At 42.7% G+C, this 14,689-nt stretch overlaps 2 protein-coding genes across 2 annotated transcripts in view; one reads left to right on the forward strand and one right to left on the reverse strand.

Annotated features, from left to right (window-relative positions):
- The window catches only part of LOC133452321 (NLR family CARD domain-containing protein 3-like), a 674,416-nt gene that overhangs the window by 59,746 nt on the left and 599,981 nt on the right, over positions 1-14,689 (forward strand). The gene's annotated exons all lie outside the window — the stretch shown is intronic.
- LOC133452328 (zinc finger protein 135-like) lies at positions 53-14,599 on the reverse strand. Its single transcript, XM_061731574.1, has 2 exons — positions 14,469-14,599; positions 53-2,785 (listed from the first exon to the last, which is right to left on the reverse strand). Exons 1-2 carry the CDS (start codon positions 14,532-14,534, stop codon positions 1,505-1,507), a joined length of 1,347 nt encoding a protein of 448 aa, XP_061587558.1. The 5' UTR covers positions 14,535-14,599; the 3' UTR covers positions 53-1,504.

Raw genomic sequence — 14,689 nt, forward strand, 5'->3', positions numbered from 1 at the left:
GCACACACGTCAGTGTGGGCCAGAAAAGTGGAATAGGGCAAAGTGCAATATGCATTAGCACTTCACAACTCTGAGCATTAGAGAAGCAATGGGGCGACCTGCAATCTGCATCAACATTTAACAAACTCCTGCACTTTAAACATGACGGCCACTTAATTGCTGGTATCAATTGTAACATGTTTTATTCCTTAATGATTTTTATCTAGTTCAGTCGTGCCTTTTAATGTTTTGTTTTTGTTGGTATGAATGTCATATCTCGTCTCCTTTGTCTGCTGGTGTCCGATTCTGTGTCTGGTATTAATTTGCCGCGGGGACGGATGGTGGAAATTAGCCTCTGGCCACAACCAGCATATTTACATGTGTTTATTAATATTTACAGTCCCTGTCAACAAATAAAATTGAATTGGTGTAACACTGGGGTTGCACTGGTACTGTCAGGATGTTGTAGTGAGGACCCAGATGCAGGAGAGCAGGAGGCAGGAGTTCCCAAAAACTGTGATTTATTAACTTAAAAACAGAACCAAAAACGCTGTTAAGCAGGATACAAAAACCAAACTGTGAACCAGAATCCAAAACTATGACAAAACCTGATGGGAAAAACATGGACTGCAAATTGTCCGTCTCTATCTGCCCGCAGACTTTCTCGATGGTTAGCGTTCATTTATAAATCTCTTCTTGGGCTGGTTCCCTCTTATTTATGTTCTTACATGTCTAGAGTCTCTAATCCTTACAGTTTACGCTCACAGGACGTTCTGCGCATGTTCGTTCCTAGAGCCAACACTGAACTTGGGAAAAAAGCCTTCGGTTACGCTGCTCCCCGGTCATGGAATGACATACAGAACGATCTGAGATTACCTCAACTGATCACTCTGGGGGAATTTCGATCAATTTTAAAGGATCGAGAAACTAGTTCTCTCGGGCAATGTGCTTGTTTTTAATTCAAATGGTGCCAAAAAGTTTTCAAATTATATGGACCCGTTTATGTTGTATGTAATTTGTGTTCCTGACTACAGTGTGTGATTGCTGTTTGTTGTTTTTTGTTGTGTTTTCTGTTGTAACTTATGCTGCCCTCTTGGCCAGGTCGCTCTTGGAAAAGAGATTTTTAATCTCAATGAGTCTTACCTGGTTAAATAAAGGTTATTATTATTATTATTATTATTATTATTATGGAGGGCAAAACAATACGGACCAGCAAGGAGCAGGGGAAAGACAAGACCAGATATACACAAAGGTTAAGGAGATACAGGTGCAGACGATCCGGGCAGATGGGAACAGGAAGGTCAGACAAGAACCTAAACACAAGGACATGGGCTTCAAAATAAAACAGGAAATGTCAACATGAAATGTCAAACCCTAACAAGTACAGAAAAGGTACTGCATTGGAACTGAACCGGTATTGCACTGACATTACAAGTGTACTGCACTGGTACTGAACTGCTGTTGCATTATAATTTAACCAATGTTAAAATTAATCAGCAATGATCACAAATGTACACTTTACACTTCATCCAGTGTGAATACGCTGGTGACTTCTTAGATTACTTGATGTGGCAAAACGTACTCCACACTGATCACAGCTGTAAGGCTTGTCTCCAGTGTGAATGCGTTGGTGAGTCGTTAGAGAACTTTGGTGGGTAAAAGCCGCTCCACACTGATCACACCTGTAAGGCTTGTCTCCAGTGTGAATGCGTTGGTGAGTCGTTAGAGAACTTTGGTGGGCAAAAGCCGCTCCACACTGATCACACCTGTAAGGCTTGTCTCCAGTGTGAATACGTTGGTGACTCGTTAGAGAACCTTGTTGGGTAAAAGCCGCTCCACACTGATCACACCTGTAAGGCTTGTCTCCAGTGTGAATGCGTTGGTGAGTCGTTAGAGAACTTCGTTGGGCAAAAGCCGCTCCACACTGATCACACCTGTAAGGCTTGAATCCAGTGTGAATACGTTGATGTCTCGTTAGATCACCTTGCTCGGCAAAAGCCGCTCCACACTGACCACATCTGTAAGGCTTGAATCCAGTGTGAATACGTTGATGTCTCGTTAGCGAACCTTGTCGGGCAAAAGCCGCTTGACACTGATCACACTTGTAAGGCTTCTCTCCAGTGTGAATATGTTGATGTCTCGTTAGAACACCTTGCTCGGCAAAAGCCGCTCCACACTGACCACATCTGTAAGGCTTGAATCCAGTGTGAATGCGTTGGTGACTCGTTAGAGCACCTTGATGGGCAAAAGCCGCTCCACACTGACCACATATGTAAGGCTTGTGTCCAGTGTGAATGCGTTGGTGAGTCGTTAGGTGACTTTCCCTGGCAAAAGCCGCTCCACACTGATCACACCTGTAAGGCTTTTCTCCAGTGTGAATGCGTTGGTGAGTCGTTAGGTGACTTTGCTGGGCAAAAGCCACTCCACACTGATCACACCTGTAAGGCTTGTCTCCAGTGTGAATGCGTTGGTGACTCGTTAGAGAACCTTGTTGGGCAAAAGCCGCTCCACACTGATCACACCTGTAAGGCTTGTCTCCAGTGTGAATGCGTTGGTGACTCTTTAGAGCACCTTGTTGGGCAAAAGCCGCTCCACACTGATCACACCTGTAAGGCTTGTCTCCTCCAGTGTGAATACGTTGGTGGTTTATTAGATCAAATTGTCGGGTAAAAGCCACCCCGCAGTGATCATAGCTGTACAGTTCATCACCAGTGTGAGTTTTCTTATGGATCTTCAGGTTTGATGAAGTGGTGAAGACTTGCTCGCAACGATCACAGCTGTATCTTTTGGGTCTTCCTTTAGGATTCTGTAACAGAGAAGATGACTTACATTATCTTGGCTGCATTATCAAAAGCCTTTTTAGTTTCAAGTATGGAGCTAGAACAGTCTCATAATTCACAAATGCACACGCCGATCCACAAATGCAAAAGGACAAAATTCACAAATGCAACAATTCACACGTGCGTAGGACAAGATACACAAATGTATTTTTGATGCACACACAAATATAACCTGATTTACAAACGTTTTTTTTCCCTCTGTGAGCTGTGCTGGATTTGCGTGTGACTTTTGAGACTCCCCTGACTTGACTCGATTCAAAAAATGCATTTTTTTTCTTAAACACGGAAGGATCTGCAACCAATCAGATATCTTCCTTCGTTTTAGCCAATCATAAGAGCGCACCCCACGTGGGGGACGATTTACTCGTAAACCAATCAGATTAAAGGGGCGGATACACCTGCTGTTTGAGCTGCGTTGCGCCGTTCGCTTAGAAAAGTGATTCAATATTTCGAGTTGGTGGAGTAAAGATGAATGAACAAGACAGCAACACGGGATGGAGAGGAGATCACTGCTCTGCTTTTCTTGTGATCTCGGTAAAGAAAACAGCGCGATCAGAGATGGTTTGTCGGGCCGTTCAACCAGAGCCGTCGGGAGACTGGAGAGCTCCAAGTCCTGCCGATGCAGCAAATGATGATGAGAAACAGCAGAGATATTTATGTATGTATCACCACCCACCTGCCCCCACAAGGTAATGAAGCCTATAATCGGGGACCAGAGAGAATGCAGTTCTGCCGAATTATGTTTAGTGGAGGCAGACATTATCTCATAACTGATATGATTTAACAGAAGATTCCTGAATTGATTAATACATAGATTGGATTTTTGTTTCCAGTTCATTAGAAGGGTTTTCTTTGCGATACATAAGGCAGTGAGAACCAAGTGAGCCAGGTTAGATTCCATGTGGATGTCTCCCAAGTGACCTAGTATACATAGTGTGGGGAACACTATAATTCTCTAATTGAGCCATGTGGATAAATCCTCACAAATCTCCATCCAGAACCTCCGTACCGGCGTACAAAACTACAAAGCATGCATATAATTATCAGGGGTGTTCTCTGTGCACTGTGAGCAGATATTAGAGGTCGCAAAACCCATCTGGAACACCATTTGTCCTGTATAATGTATTCTGTAAAGAACTTTGTACTGTATAAGTTGCAAGTTTGGATTCGTGGTCATAGTGAAAGTATTTAAACATATTTGTGACCAAGAGATTTGGTTAGTGTTAAGAGAGAGATCAGCCGCCCATTCGGAAAACGGAAGAGACTCTTTAGAGATTATCTATTTTGGACATAAACCTGTAGAGTTTCGACAGTAATTTTGGGGTGTTTAGATTAAGTAACTATTATCTTAGTGGTTGAGTTTATATTTTTTATTTATTATGGACTTAAGTTGTTGGTATTCTAAAAATGTGTGTTAAAAAAAAGCGTGGCTGCCATATCGCGCCTAATGGCCCCTCCGACCACCACCAACATTCATACACATTCACACACATTCACACGGGGCAAGGTGGGTAAGGTGTCTTGCCCAAGGACACTACGACAGCAAACTGGGACAGAGCGGGATTCGAACCGCCGACCTTCCGATCATTGGACGACCCGCTCTACCACCTGAGCTACTGCCACCCCATATTGAACAGTGAGTGTATTAAAAAGGTACAAACTGTCCACATATGATTATATGTTGTAGATACTTTATTCCTTGGTCTCTCCATTGAGTACAGTTTTTCAGAATGTCTAGGTTGTTCCAGATTTCCAAATCATTGGAAAACACTTGTTCTGAATCCAGCCATTGACTATCTAGTGAGTGATTTTTGCACCATTTTAAAATATACTGTAACTTATTAACTAAGAAATAATACTGGAAGTTAGGTACGTCTTTCATTCTTTCTTTCGACGAAAGGAGGGCCTTTTTGCACCCCTAAACGTGCCCCAAAAGTCACCAAACTTTGCACGCAAGCCAGGCCTGGAGAAAAATTTGATAATCGTTTGCATTAATGGGCGTGACAAAATGGCTCAACAGCGCCCCCTAGAAAACTTTGTGCCTCAAGCCCCACAATACGGTTTGACGTGCATGCACGAAAATCGGCACACACCTGTATCATGTCGCAACTTAAAGAAAAGTCTCTTGGCACCATGGCCGAAACCGAACAGGAAGTAGGCCATTTTGAATTAATCGTGTAATTTTGGCGCAATTTATGCCATTCCTTCGGCAGTTAATACGACCCGAACCGTAACGTGCACCCAGGTGTGTTATACATCAAAATGTGCGTCTCCATCCTGCGACGACGCGCATTACTTTTCTCTTTCAAAAGCGTTACCGTGGCGACGCTAGGCGCCAAAAAGCGCGCCCACCCTTCATCTGATTGGTCTATATTTGATAGTTCCCCAAAAGTCACCAAATTTTGACGCATGCCAGGCCTGGCGATAAATTTTATATTTCATGGTTTGCATTAATGGGCGTGGCAAAATGGCTCAACAGCACCCCCTAGAAAACATTTCTCTGCCATAACTTTTGAATGGTTTGACATAAAGACTCGTGGGTGGTGTCATCGGACATGGTTTTGAGTCCTTGACCATAATTGGTGCAAATTAGCCCAGCCCCTTCTTCTGATTGGTCGATATTTCATAGTTCCTATTTTCTGCCATAACTTTTGAATGGTTTGACATAGAAAATCGTGGGTGGTGTCATTTCTGATATGCTTATGGGGGGCGGTGGCCATGAGTGCGAGGGCCCGTTCATCGCTGCTTGCAGCTTTAATTATTTATTTTTTTGCATGTTTGTCACACTTAAATATTTCAAACAAATTTAAATATTAAACAAAGATAAGTAAAAACAAAATGCAGTTTTTAAATGAAGGTTTTTATCATTGAGGGGGAAAAAAATCCAAACCTACAGAGCCCTGTGTGAAAAAGTGATTGCACCCCCTTTTTAAAACATAAATTAACTATGGTTTTTCACATCTTTGGAAAGCCGAGTTCAATTTCTCCAGCCACACCCAGGCCTGATTACTGCCACACCTCTTCTCAATCAAGAAATCACTTAAATAGGACCTGCCTGACAAAAGCTAGACATCATGCTGTGATCCAAAGACATTCAGGAACAAATGAGAAACAAAGTTGAGATCTATCGGTCTGGAAAAGGTTACAAAGCCTTTTCTAAAGCTTTGGGACTCTAGCGAACCACAGTGAGAGCGTTTATCCACAAATGGAGAAAACATGGAACAGTGGTGAACCTTCCCAGGAGGCCGGCCGACCAAAATGAACCCGAGAGCAACAACGACTCATCCAAGAGTCACAAAAGACCCCAGAACAACATCCAGAGACCTGCAGGCCTCACCTGCCTCAATTAAGGTCAGTGTTCATGACTCCACCATAAGAAAGAGACGGGGCAAAAATGGCTGCATGGCAGAGTTCCAAGACCAAAACCACTGCTGAGCAAAAAGAATAAAGGCTCGTCTCAGTTTTGACAGAAAACATCTTGATGATCCCCAAGACTTTTGGGAAAATACTCTGTGGACTGAAAAGAGAAAAGTTGAACCTTTTGGAAGGTGTATGTCCCATTACATCTGGCGTAAAAGTAACAGCATTTTAGAAAAGGAACATCATAGCAACAGTAAAACATGGTGGTGGTAGTGTGATGGTCTGGGATGTTCTGCTGCTTCAGGACCTGGAAGACTTGCTGTGGTAAATGGAACCATGAATTCTGCTGTCTACAAAACATCCTGAAGGAGAAAGTCCGGCCATCTGTTGGTGACCTCAAGCTGAAGCCACTTGGGTTCTGCAGCAGGACAATGATCCAAAACACATCAGCAAATCCACATCTGAATGGCTTCAGAAAAACTAAATGAAGACTTTGGAGTGGCCTAGTCAAAGTCCCGACCTGAATCCAATTGAGACATGATTGTGGCATGACCTTAAAAAGGCGGTTCATGCTGGAAAAGCCTCCAATGTGGCTGAATTACAACAATTCTGCAAAGATGAGTGGGCCAAAATTCCTCCACAGCTCTGTAAAAGACTCATTGCCAGTTATCGCAAACGCTTGATTGCAGTTGTTGCTGCTAAGGGTGGAACAACCAGTTATTAGGTTTGGGGGGAATCACTTTTTCACACAAGGCCATGTAGGTTTGGATTTTTCTTTCCCCTTAATAAAAACCTTCATTTAAAAACTGCATTTTGTGTTTACTTGTGTTATCTTTGTCTAATATTTAAAGGGGACCTATTATGGCATCTAATACCTATTTTAAACAGGCCTTGAATGTCTTAAAAACAAGCTTTTCATTTTTTTTGCTAAATAAATTATAAAATTCAGCCTCTGAGCCATGTCTTTATCTTCCCATTCTCTAACCTCATTATCTATGCGGGACTCTGAGTGGGCGGGGCTATGATAATGAGGCTCTGTGCTGATTGGCTGCCTGAATGACGCGATACACCGCTACAAAAAAATGGAGGAAGCTCCAGCCGGTGGAGTTAGTTGTGGGTGTGGTTTCACGCATCGGAGGCCAACCTATGTAAATCACTCCCGTCGTTCCGTAACGACAGCAGAATCTTATTGGCTCGTAGATCCACATCACACTGGACGGCTCATCCGGGCGGCTGTACAGACACTGCAGAATTTGGTTGCTTTCCTCCTCTGGGTTGGCAGGCTGAGATGAGACCACTTTATATATGTTAAAGCAAGAAAAAAGCTGGTTTTCATAATAAGTCCCCTTTAAATTTGTTTGATGATCTGAAACATTTAAGTGTGACAAACATGCAAAAAAAAATGTTTTTGGCAAATAAGAAATCAGGAAGGAGGCAAACACTTTTTCACACAACCAGGGATTAAAGCAAAAAAAAAATGTTTTGACTGAAAAAAAATTTTCAGACCATTTCATATTCCCCCTCCATCTATGCGCTGCACCACACTTTAACCTTTTATACTTGCAGTTGGTGCCTGCGTAGTATGCGAGGAGAGCCCGTCATACCAGTGGTGACCAATAGGGGACAGTAAGCAGGGCAACAGTTGGAAAAGTGATATATATTTAGTAGCAGCGGTAGCAGATTAGAACAACGAACAAGTTTACAGGACAATATTGGATGATGTAGGAGATTATAACATCGTGTGAATGTGTTTGAATGTGTATGAATGTTTGGTGGTGGCCGGAGGGGCCGTTTGGCGCAATATGGTAGCCACGTTTCTGTCAGTCCTCAGGGCAGCTGTGGCTACAAAACGTAGCAGCTGTGGCTATAAACGTAGCAGCTGTGGCTAAAGACGTAGCAGCTGTGGCTACAAATGTAGCAGCTATGGCTGCAAAACGTAGCAGCTGTGGCTACAAATGTAGCAGCTGTGGCTACAAAACGTAGCAGCTGTGGCTACAAACGTAGCAGCTGTGGCTACAAAACGTAGCAGCTGTGGCTACAAACGTAGCAGCTGTGGCTACAAACGTAGCAGCTGTGGCTACAAACGTAGCTACCACCACCGGGGAGAATGTGTATGAATCAATAATGAGGAGCGACCAGTATTTCAAACACGCTTGATTTTCTTGCGACCTCACGATTTGTGATCGGGAGCTCGTTGTGAGGTGTTAATCTCTTGTCGTTACCCCACGTACACTGCACGAGGCACGAGCAACGATTGGGTCAAAATCGGGCCCGATCAAAAAAAAGTCGCACGACTGGAAAATCTGCTCAAAACGAGCCGATAATCGCACAGTGTATGCCCGGCTTAAGTGATCATGAAGAGTACCATGCTAATCCTTGCCATATAGCCTACTTAAGTTGCTTACATCTTTGGTTTCAGGCAGTCAGAATCAGGGTCAGACTCAGAACCAGAACCAGGCTGTTCAGCGTCAGTCAGCACTGCTACCAGAGATGGAAGAGGTCAGAGGGAAGTTGAGGTGGCACAAGTCAGTGCCAGTGAGGCAGAGCCACTTAAGCCGTACCCCACAGACAGGGGGCATTTTGATGAAGACATCAACGATCCAGATATAAAACTCTACATTCTGACTAAAGGGTCCTGCAAACCCAGGGGTAATACTTTCCCCAGGAATCAGAATAATCGCTGTTTTTCAGAGGAGTATTATAACAAAAAAACACAAGCCGGCATTAAACTGCCCCGCAGCTGGCTTTGTTATTCCCCAAAATTGGATAGCGCATATTGTGAGCCCTGCTGGCTATTTGGAGACCGCAGTTCACCACACTATAACGATGCCTGGGTGAAAGGAGTCAGAGATTGGGGGCATCTGTCAGAAAAGATTGAACTGCATGAGTCCTCTCAGTCACACGTCGGAGCGTGTGTAGTGTACGAACATTGGAAAGTTAATGGTACCATTGATGCGCAGCTGGAGAGGGACGTGCGTAATGCTGCGCTTTTTTGGAGACAAGTGTTAGAGCGCATTGTGAATGTGACACTTACACTGGCTTCTTGCAACATTACGTTCCGGGGGCACAGAGAGCTTTTAGGACAGCCAAACAGTGGTGACTTCATTGCCATTATCGAGCTGCTGGCAAACTATGATCCTACACTGCGAGAGCTTATCAAACGGCCTGAAGGGTCAGTCAAATACCTCAGCCCTCAGATCCAAAATGAACTGATATATATATTGTCACAACGGGTTCAGACGGACATTACAGCTGATATGAACAATGCACCGTTTATTTCAGTCATTATGGATACGACACAAGATCTGTCCAAGCGAGATCAGCTCAGCCAAGTATTCAGATATGTCACCATTGTAAGAAACGTGTGGGACATAGCGACTGATATAAAAATTATCAAGTATCAGACACATCTGCAAGTGAAATTGAAAAGAAAATCATTGACAGCATCACAAAAAATAGCCTCGATATAATGTCGTGGACAGGGCTATGATGGAGCGGCCAACATGAGCGCCATTTATGCGGGAGTGCAGGCGAGAATAAGAGAAAAGGAGCCTCTTGCGACATATGTACACTGTGGTGCACATAACCTTAACCTAGTGCTGAATGATGCCGTAAAAAACATTTCCGAGGTGGCACAGTTCTATGACACCATAGAACATTTGTATGCGTTTTTTGGACACAGTATTAAAAGGTGGGCAATGCTCAATGACATCATTTCCACTGAGCCCTCAGCCCACTCCGGTGTAACACTGAAGCAACTCTGCCCTACCCGCTGGTCCTCCAGATATGATGCCATTTCTGCTATACGTTACAGATATGTGGATGTAATGAAAGCGCTGACTAAACTTTATCTGATCAGTAACAAGAAGGAAGAGTGTGCTGAAGCAGCAGGACTAAAGAAAAAAATTGAAACATTCACATTCGTTTATCAGGTGGTTCTGCAGAATAAAGTTTTGGAGAGCGTGAATGTGGTTTCCAAACTGTTACAAGCTACAAACACTGACATACAGAGAGCAGTGACATTGCTGGAAGGCATCATACAGAACCTGTCTGAAGTACCGTGGCGCTTTTGACCAGGCAAAGATGACTGCAGAGACGCTTGCAGAAAAATGGGGAGCTCAGACTACCTTCGAAAATGTGAGTCAGAAAAACGAAACGTCATCATGACGAACTATGCGAAGATGAGCGTCTATCCAACGCAGAGAGCTATTTCAGAGTGAAAATTTTTTATGCCAATCTCGACATAATAATCAAACAGCTCTCCCAACGATTTATCAGTATGCGAGAAACATCTGACCTGTTTGAAGCACTACACCCAACGACTCTCCAGCTCGCAGGTGATGATGAGTTATATGGCAAAGCAAAACGCCTGTCTGACCACTACAACAGGGACATAGGAGGTGCGTTCCCCGCACAACTGCTGTCATTCAGGGCACGCTTGAGGGCGGAGATTGCTCAGAAATCCACAGTTTCCCAACAGGCAAAGTTGCTGATAGTGGATCATCACTCCATAACATCTACCTTTGATGAGGTGTGCACCGCCCTGCTGTTATTTTTAACCTTACCTGTGACCGTTGCAACAGCTGAGCGCTCCTTCTCAAAATTAAGACAGATAAAAAATTATCTGAGGAGCAGCATGGGACAGGAGAGGCTGAGTGGGCTAGCAATTCTATCTATTGAGCACAACAGAGCCCGGGAGTTGGACATCAAGGACATTGTGGATGATTTTGCTCAACGCAAGGCTCGTCGGATGCCATTCATATAGGCTAGACGAGCCCAACACAAGCGCTGTGTGTGCGTGTGTGTGTGTGTGTGTTTGTATGTGTATGTGTATGTGTATGTGTGTGTGAAGCTGAAAAGAGAATAATAGGACAATTTTTGTAAAGCCGGTTTTTAAAACCTACGTTTCGGCTCTTCAAAGGGACGCAACGTTACATTTTTACAAGTTTAGCTGTGTAAGATAGGCTATATTTTGACACTTGAAAGTAGCTATTCACTGTCACTTCACATTCAGTTCTTTTTCCAGCTGGAATGTGCTAGCGGTCTCTTGTCTGAGCACAACCATTTCAAAACCATATAGTTTCACTGAGTTCATTAGCCTACGTGATTTGTGTATGTTAAACTGTGTGCTTCTGCGTGGTTTGTGCGCAAATTGGGCATGGTGTTGGTGCCTATTGCCGTTTTGTTTTTAATAAGATTAATTCCTTGCCTCTTGTTCAAAGAGGAGTGCAGTTAGTTGTAATTATTTTTGCTTTAAACGGCTGCTTTATTCTATAGATTATCGAAATTAGCGATGATCACCTAAACAGACTAGTGCACTTCTGGTGTTTATACAAATTTGTATGTGCTAAAAATGCGGGGTTGTACAATGACAATAAAGCACTTTCATTTACTATAACTTAAAATAGCTTGCGTTGTTTGCTCATTTCAGCACCACAGACAGTAGACAGCTCCATATACCTGCTTTTTGTCACAGCGCACTCTTGTGACTCCATTATCCAACAGCCAAAAATAGAATTCACATTTGTAACAAATATCCATTGGAGAACGATAACTCAGAACTAATTTAAAGTTAAAAATATATATATCTGTAAGAATCACTTCTTACAGCAGCAAAGACGCTGGTCAATACAGCACAGCTGTGTAGCCTATAATGTATTGAAGGTGGAGAGGCGGAGCTCCCAGCATGCAACGCGTAATTGAATGAGGTTTTATTTTATATTACTTTTTGTTTTCTACTGATTGTAAAGTGAATGTGCAGCGACGTATTAATGTTGATATAAACTTTTACTCAGCAAGGGAAGGTTTCAGTGGATAAGAGTCACCGCACGCTTATGATATTAAAGTCTAGTCTAGCCACCGTGAGTGAGTAGGTCTATTCAGTTAAAGACGTTGTCCTGCAGTTTGCGTCTCAATGTACAGTGCGACATACTAAAGGGCCCGTACATCGGTCTTGCACTGGGGCCCGTAGACATAACATTCCGCCACTGGCGTTAGGGCTCGGCCAAGTGAGGCTTTATAAATATTTGGGCTTCATAAATGTATTAAATAGATGCGCGCGGAGTCGGCGAGGAGCTGCGCGCGGCGAGGAGTATGAGCCGGGCCCTGTGAAGCCTGATTTATGGTTCCGCGTTAAATCGACGCGGAGCTTTCGCCGTAGGGTACGCCGTAGCTGGCGTAACCCACGGCGTAAGGCCTGCGTTGGTGTAACGCGGAACCATAAATCTGCCTTAAACCACACCTGCAGCCCGTCAGCTCATCAGGAGGAGAGGTTAAAACAGCGGGGCTGCGAGTTGTTCATTGCTGGTTTCGTTTTGTCAACTCTGAGAGCTGTATTGGTTTGTTTGTTAAGTTTGCTGGTGTTTTTTTTTCTCTCTGGGAATTTTGAGTTATTTATGAAGAAGTTCTGAAATAAAAACGGTCAAAATCACCCCCCCTGAAATAAAAACGATCCAAATCATCCCCCCCTGAAATAAAAACGATCCAAATCATCCCCCCCTGAAATAAAAACGATCCAAATCATCCCCCCCTGAAATAAAAACGGTCCAAATCATCCCCCCTGTAAAACTGCCATCCCTCCTTTCCATCCCTTATGTCATTTCATCAATGAATGTGGTTTTACTGCTATTTCAACATTTAGAGTCATCACCAGAAAAATAACTTATTTGACAATTTTCACCTGTTTCAAGTAAATTTTCACTTGAAATAAGTAGGAAAATCTGCCAGTGGGACAAGATTTATCTTCTCATTACAAGCAAAAAAATCTTGTTCCACTGGCAGATTTTTCTACTTATTTCAAGTGAAAATCTACTTGAAACAGACTGATTTATTGCTTGTGTAGTTGAAAAATACATGAGAACAGGACCTTGAAAAAAAAAAATGGCATATTAAATCGCAATCGCAATATTGAGGAAAAAAAATCGCAATTAGATAATTTTCAAAAATCGTTCAGCCCTACATTAGAATCATAAGTGCTGCCACCTCATTGTAACAGGCAATCATTTTGAGGCCATGCAAACCTGTATTTATACTAGTGTGGACATTAATGTTTTTCTACAATATTTCCTCCTCATGACAGTAAAATAGGCCATTCTAAGCCAATTTACTGCAGCAATTCCTTTCCAAATCATTAGAAAATGTTATGTGGTTAACACCCAGTTGTGCATGAAAAAAAAAAACGTGATATACCGTGAAACCGATATAATTTTGAAAAATACTGTGATATAAATTTTTGGTCATACCGCCCAGCACTACCCCCAACTATCCAGATCAGGACAGGAGGACCCCCAACTATCCAGGACAGCAGAAATAAGAACTTACTTATTCATAAGAAATAAATAAGTAAATAATGAAACCTTTAAGAGGAAATTGAGAACAATAAATAAGTAGTGCTAAACAAGTAAAAGGGGACTCAGCTAAAAGCTAATTTAAAAAGGTGAGTTTCAGGTCCATTCATGTGCAATATTCTTCCATCCATTCATGTGCAATATTCTTTCATCCATTCATGTGCAATATTCTTTCATCCATTCATGTGCAATATTCTTCCATCCATTCATGTGCAATATTCTTTCATCCATTCATGTGCAATATTCTTCCATCCATTCATGTGCAATATTCTTTCATCCATTCATGTGCAATATTCTTTCATCCATTCATGTGCAATATTCTTCCATCCATTCATGTGCAATATTCTTTCATCCATTCATGTGCAATATTCTTCCATCCATTCATGTGCAATATTCTTTCATCCATTCATGTGCAATATTCTTTCCTCCATTCATGTGCAATATTCTTTCATCCATTCATTTTCATCGTGTATATAAATATCTTTACATTGTCTGTTTCTTATTTTGTTTTTAAATAGTCTTTTACATGTGTGCACTTTTATGGAGCGGCTGCTTAATTTCATTATATTATTATAACGACAATAAAGGCTTTCTATTCTATTCTATGTTTTAATGTCTATGTTGACATTTGTGTGGGTTTAATGTGAGGATGTGAAAATGCATCAGTAACATCAGCAGCAGCAACAAACCTCTAAACATCAAGTAGGAACTTATTTAGTTTACTTTTTACACTTAAGATTGAATTGCTCTCCCATTTAAAATATATAACTGGATCTTATTTGATCCCAGGGCGACAGGATGTTAATGAGCAAACGCTCTCCATGTGACGTCTCTACGATTCTGGTTCGGTTCGTCAGCAGGAAACAGACGGACCGAGAACGAGCGGGTTCGGGTTCGGGTTCTGGTTCTGGTTCTGTTTCTGGTTCTGGACCCGAACACTGACCTGCAGACCAGCAGCTTTAGTCCTGCTGGATGAGGAATCCTGGTTCTGGTTCTGGTTCTGGTCCATCTCCTGGTTCTGGTTCTGGTCCGTCTGCAAACACGTGGCCTCCACTCGAGCGTTGCTGCTGAAAATGTGGATTAAACTCTCCCCCACTCACTCCGGTTGTGTTTCCTGTATCTGTGTCACGTGACTGCCCCGCCCCTCTAGGAGACTGATGCTGC

The sequence above is a fragment of the Cololabis saira genome, chromosome 10, assembly GCF_033807715.1.
Source record: "Cololabis saira isolate AMF1-May2022 chromosome 10, fColSai1.1, whole genome shotgun sequence".
Classification (NCBI taxonomy): domain Eukaryota; kingdom Metazoa; phylum Chordata; class Actinopteri; order Beloniformes; family Belonidae; genus Cololabis; species Cololabis saira.

What these genes read in the sequence shown, in the direction of transcription:
- LOC133452328 (XM_061731574.1), bottom strand. Translation starts at nt 14,534, where the DNA reads ATGGACCAGAACCAGAACCAGAACCAGGATTCCTCATCCAGCAGGACT. An exon ending in CTAAAGCTGCTGGTCTGCAG is followed by an intron (nt 2,786 to 14,468) that starts GTCAGTGTTCGG and finishes TCTCTGTTACAG; the next exon opens with AATCCTAAAGGAAGACCCAA.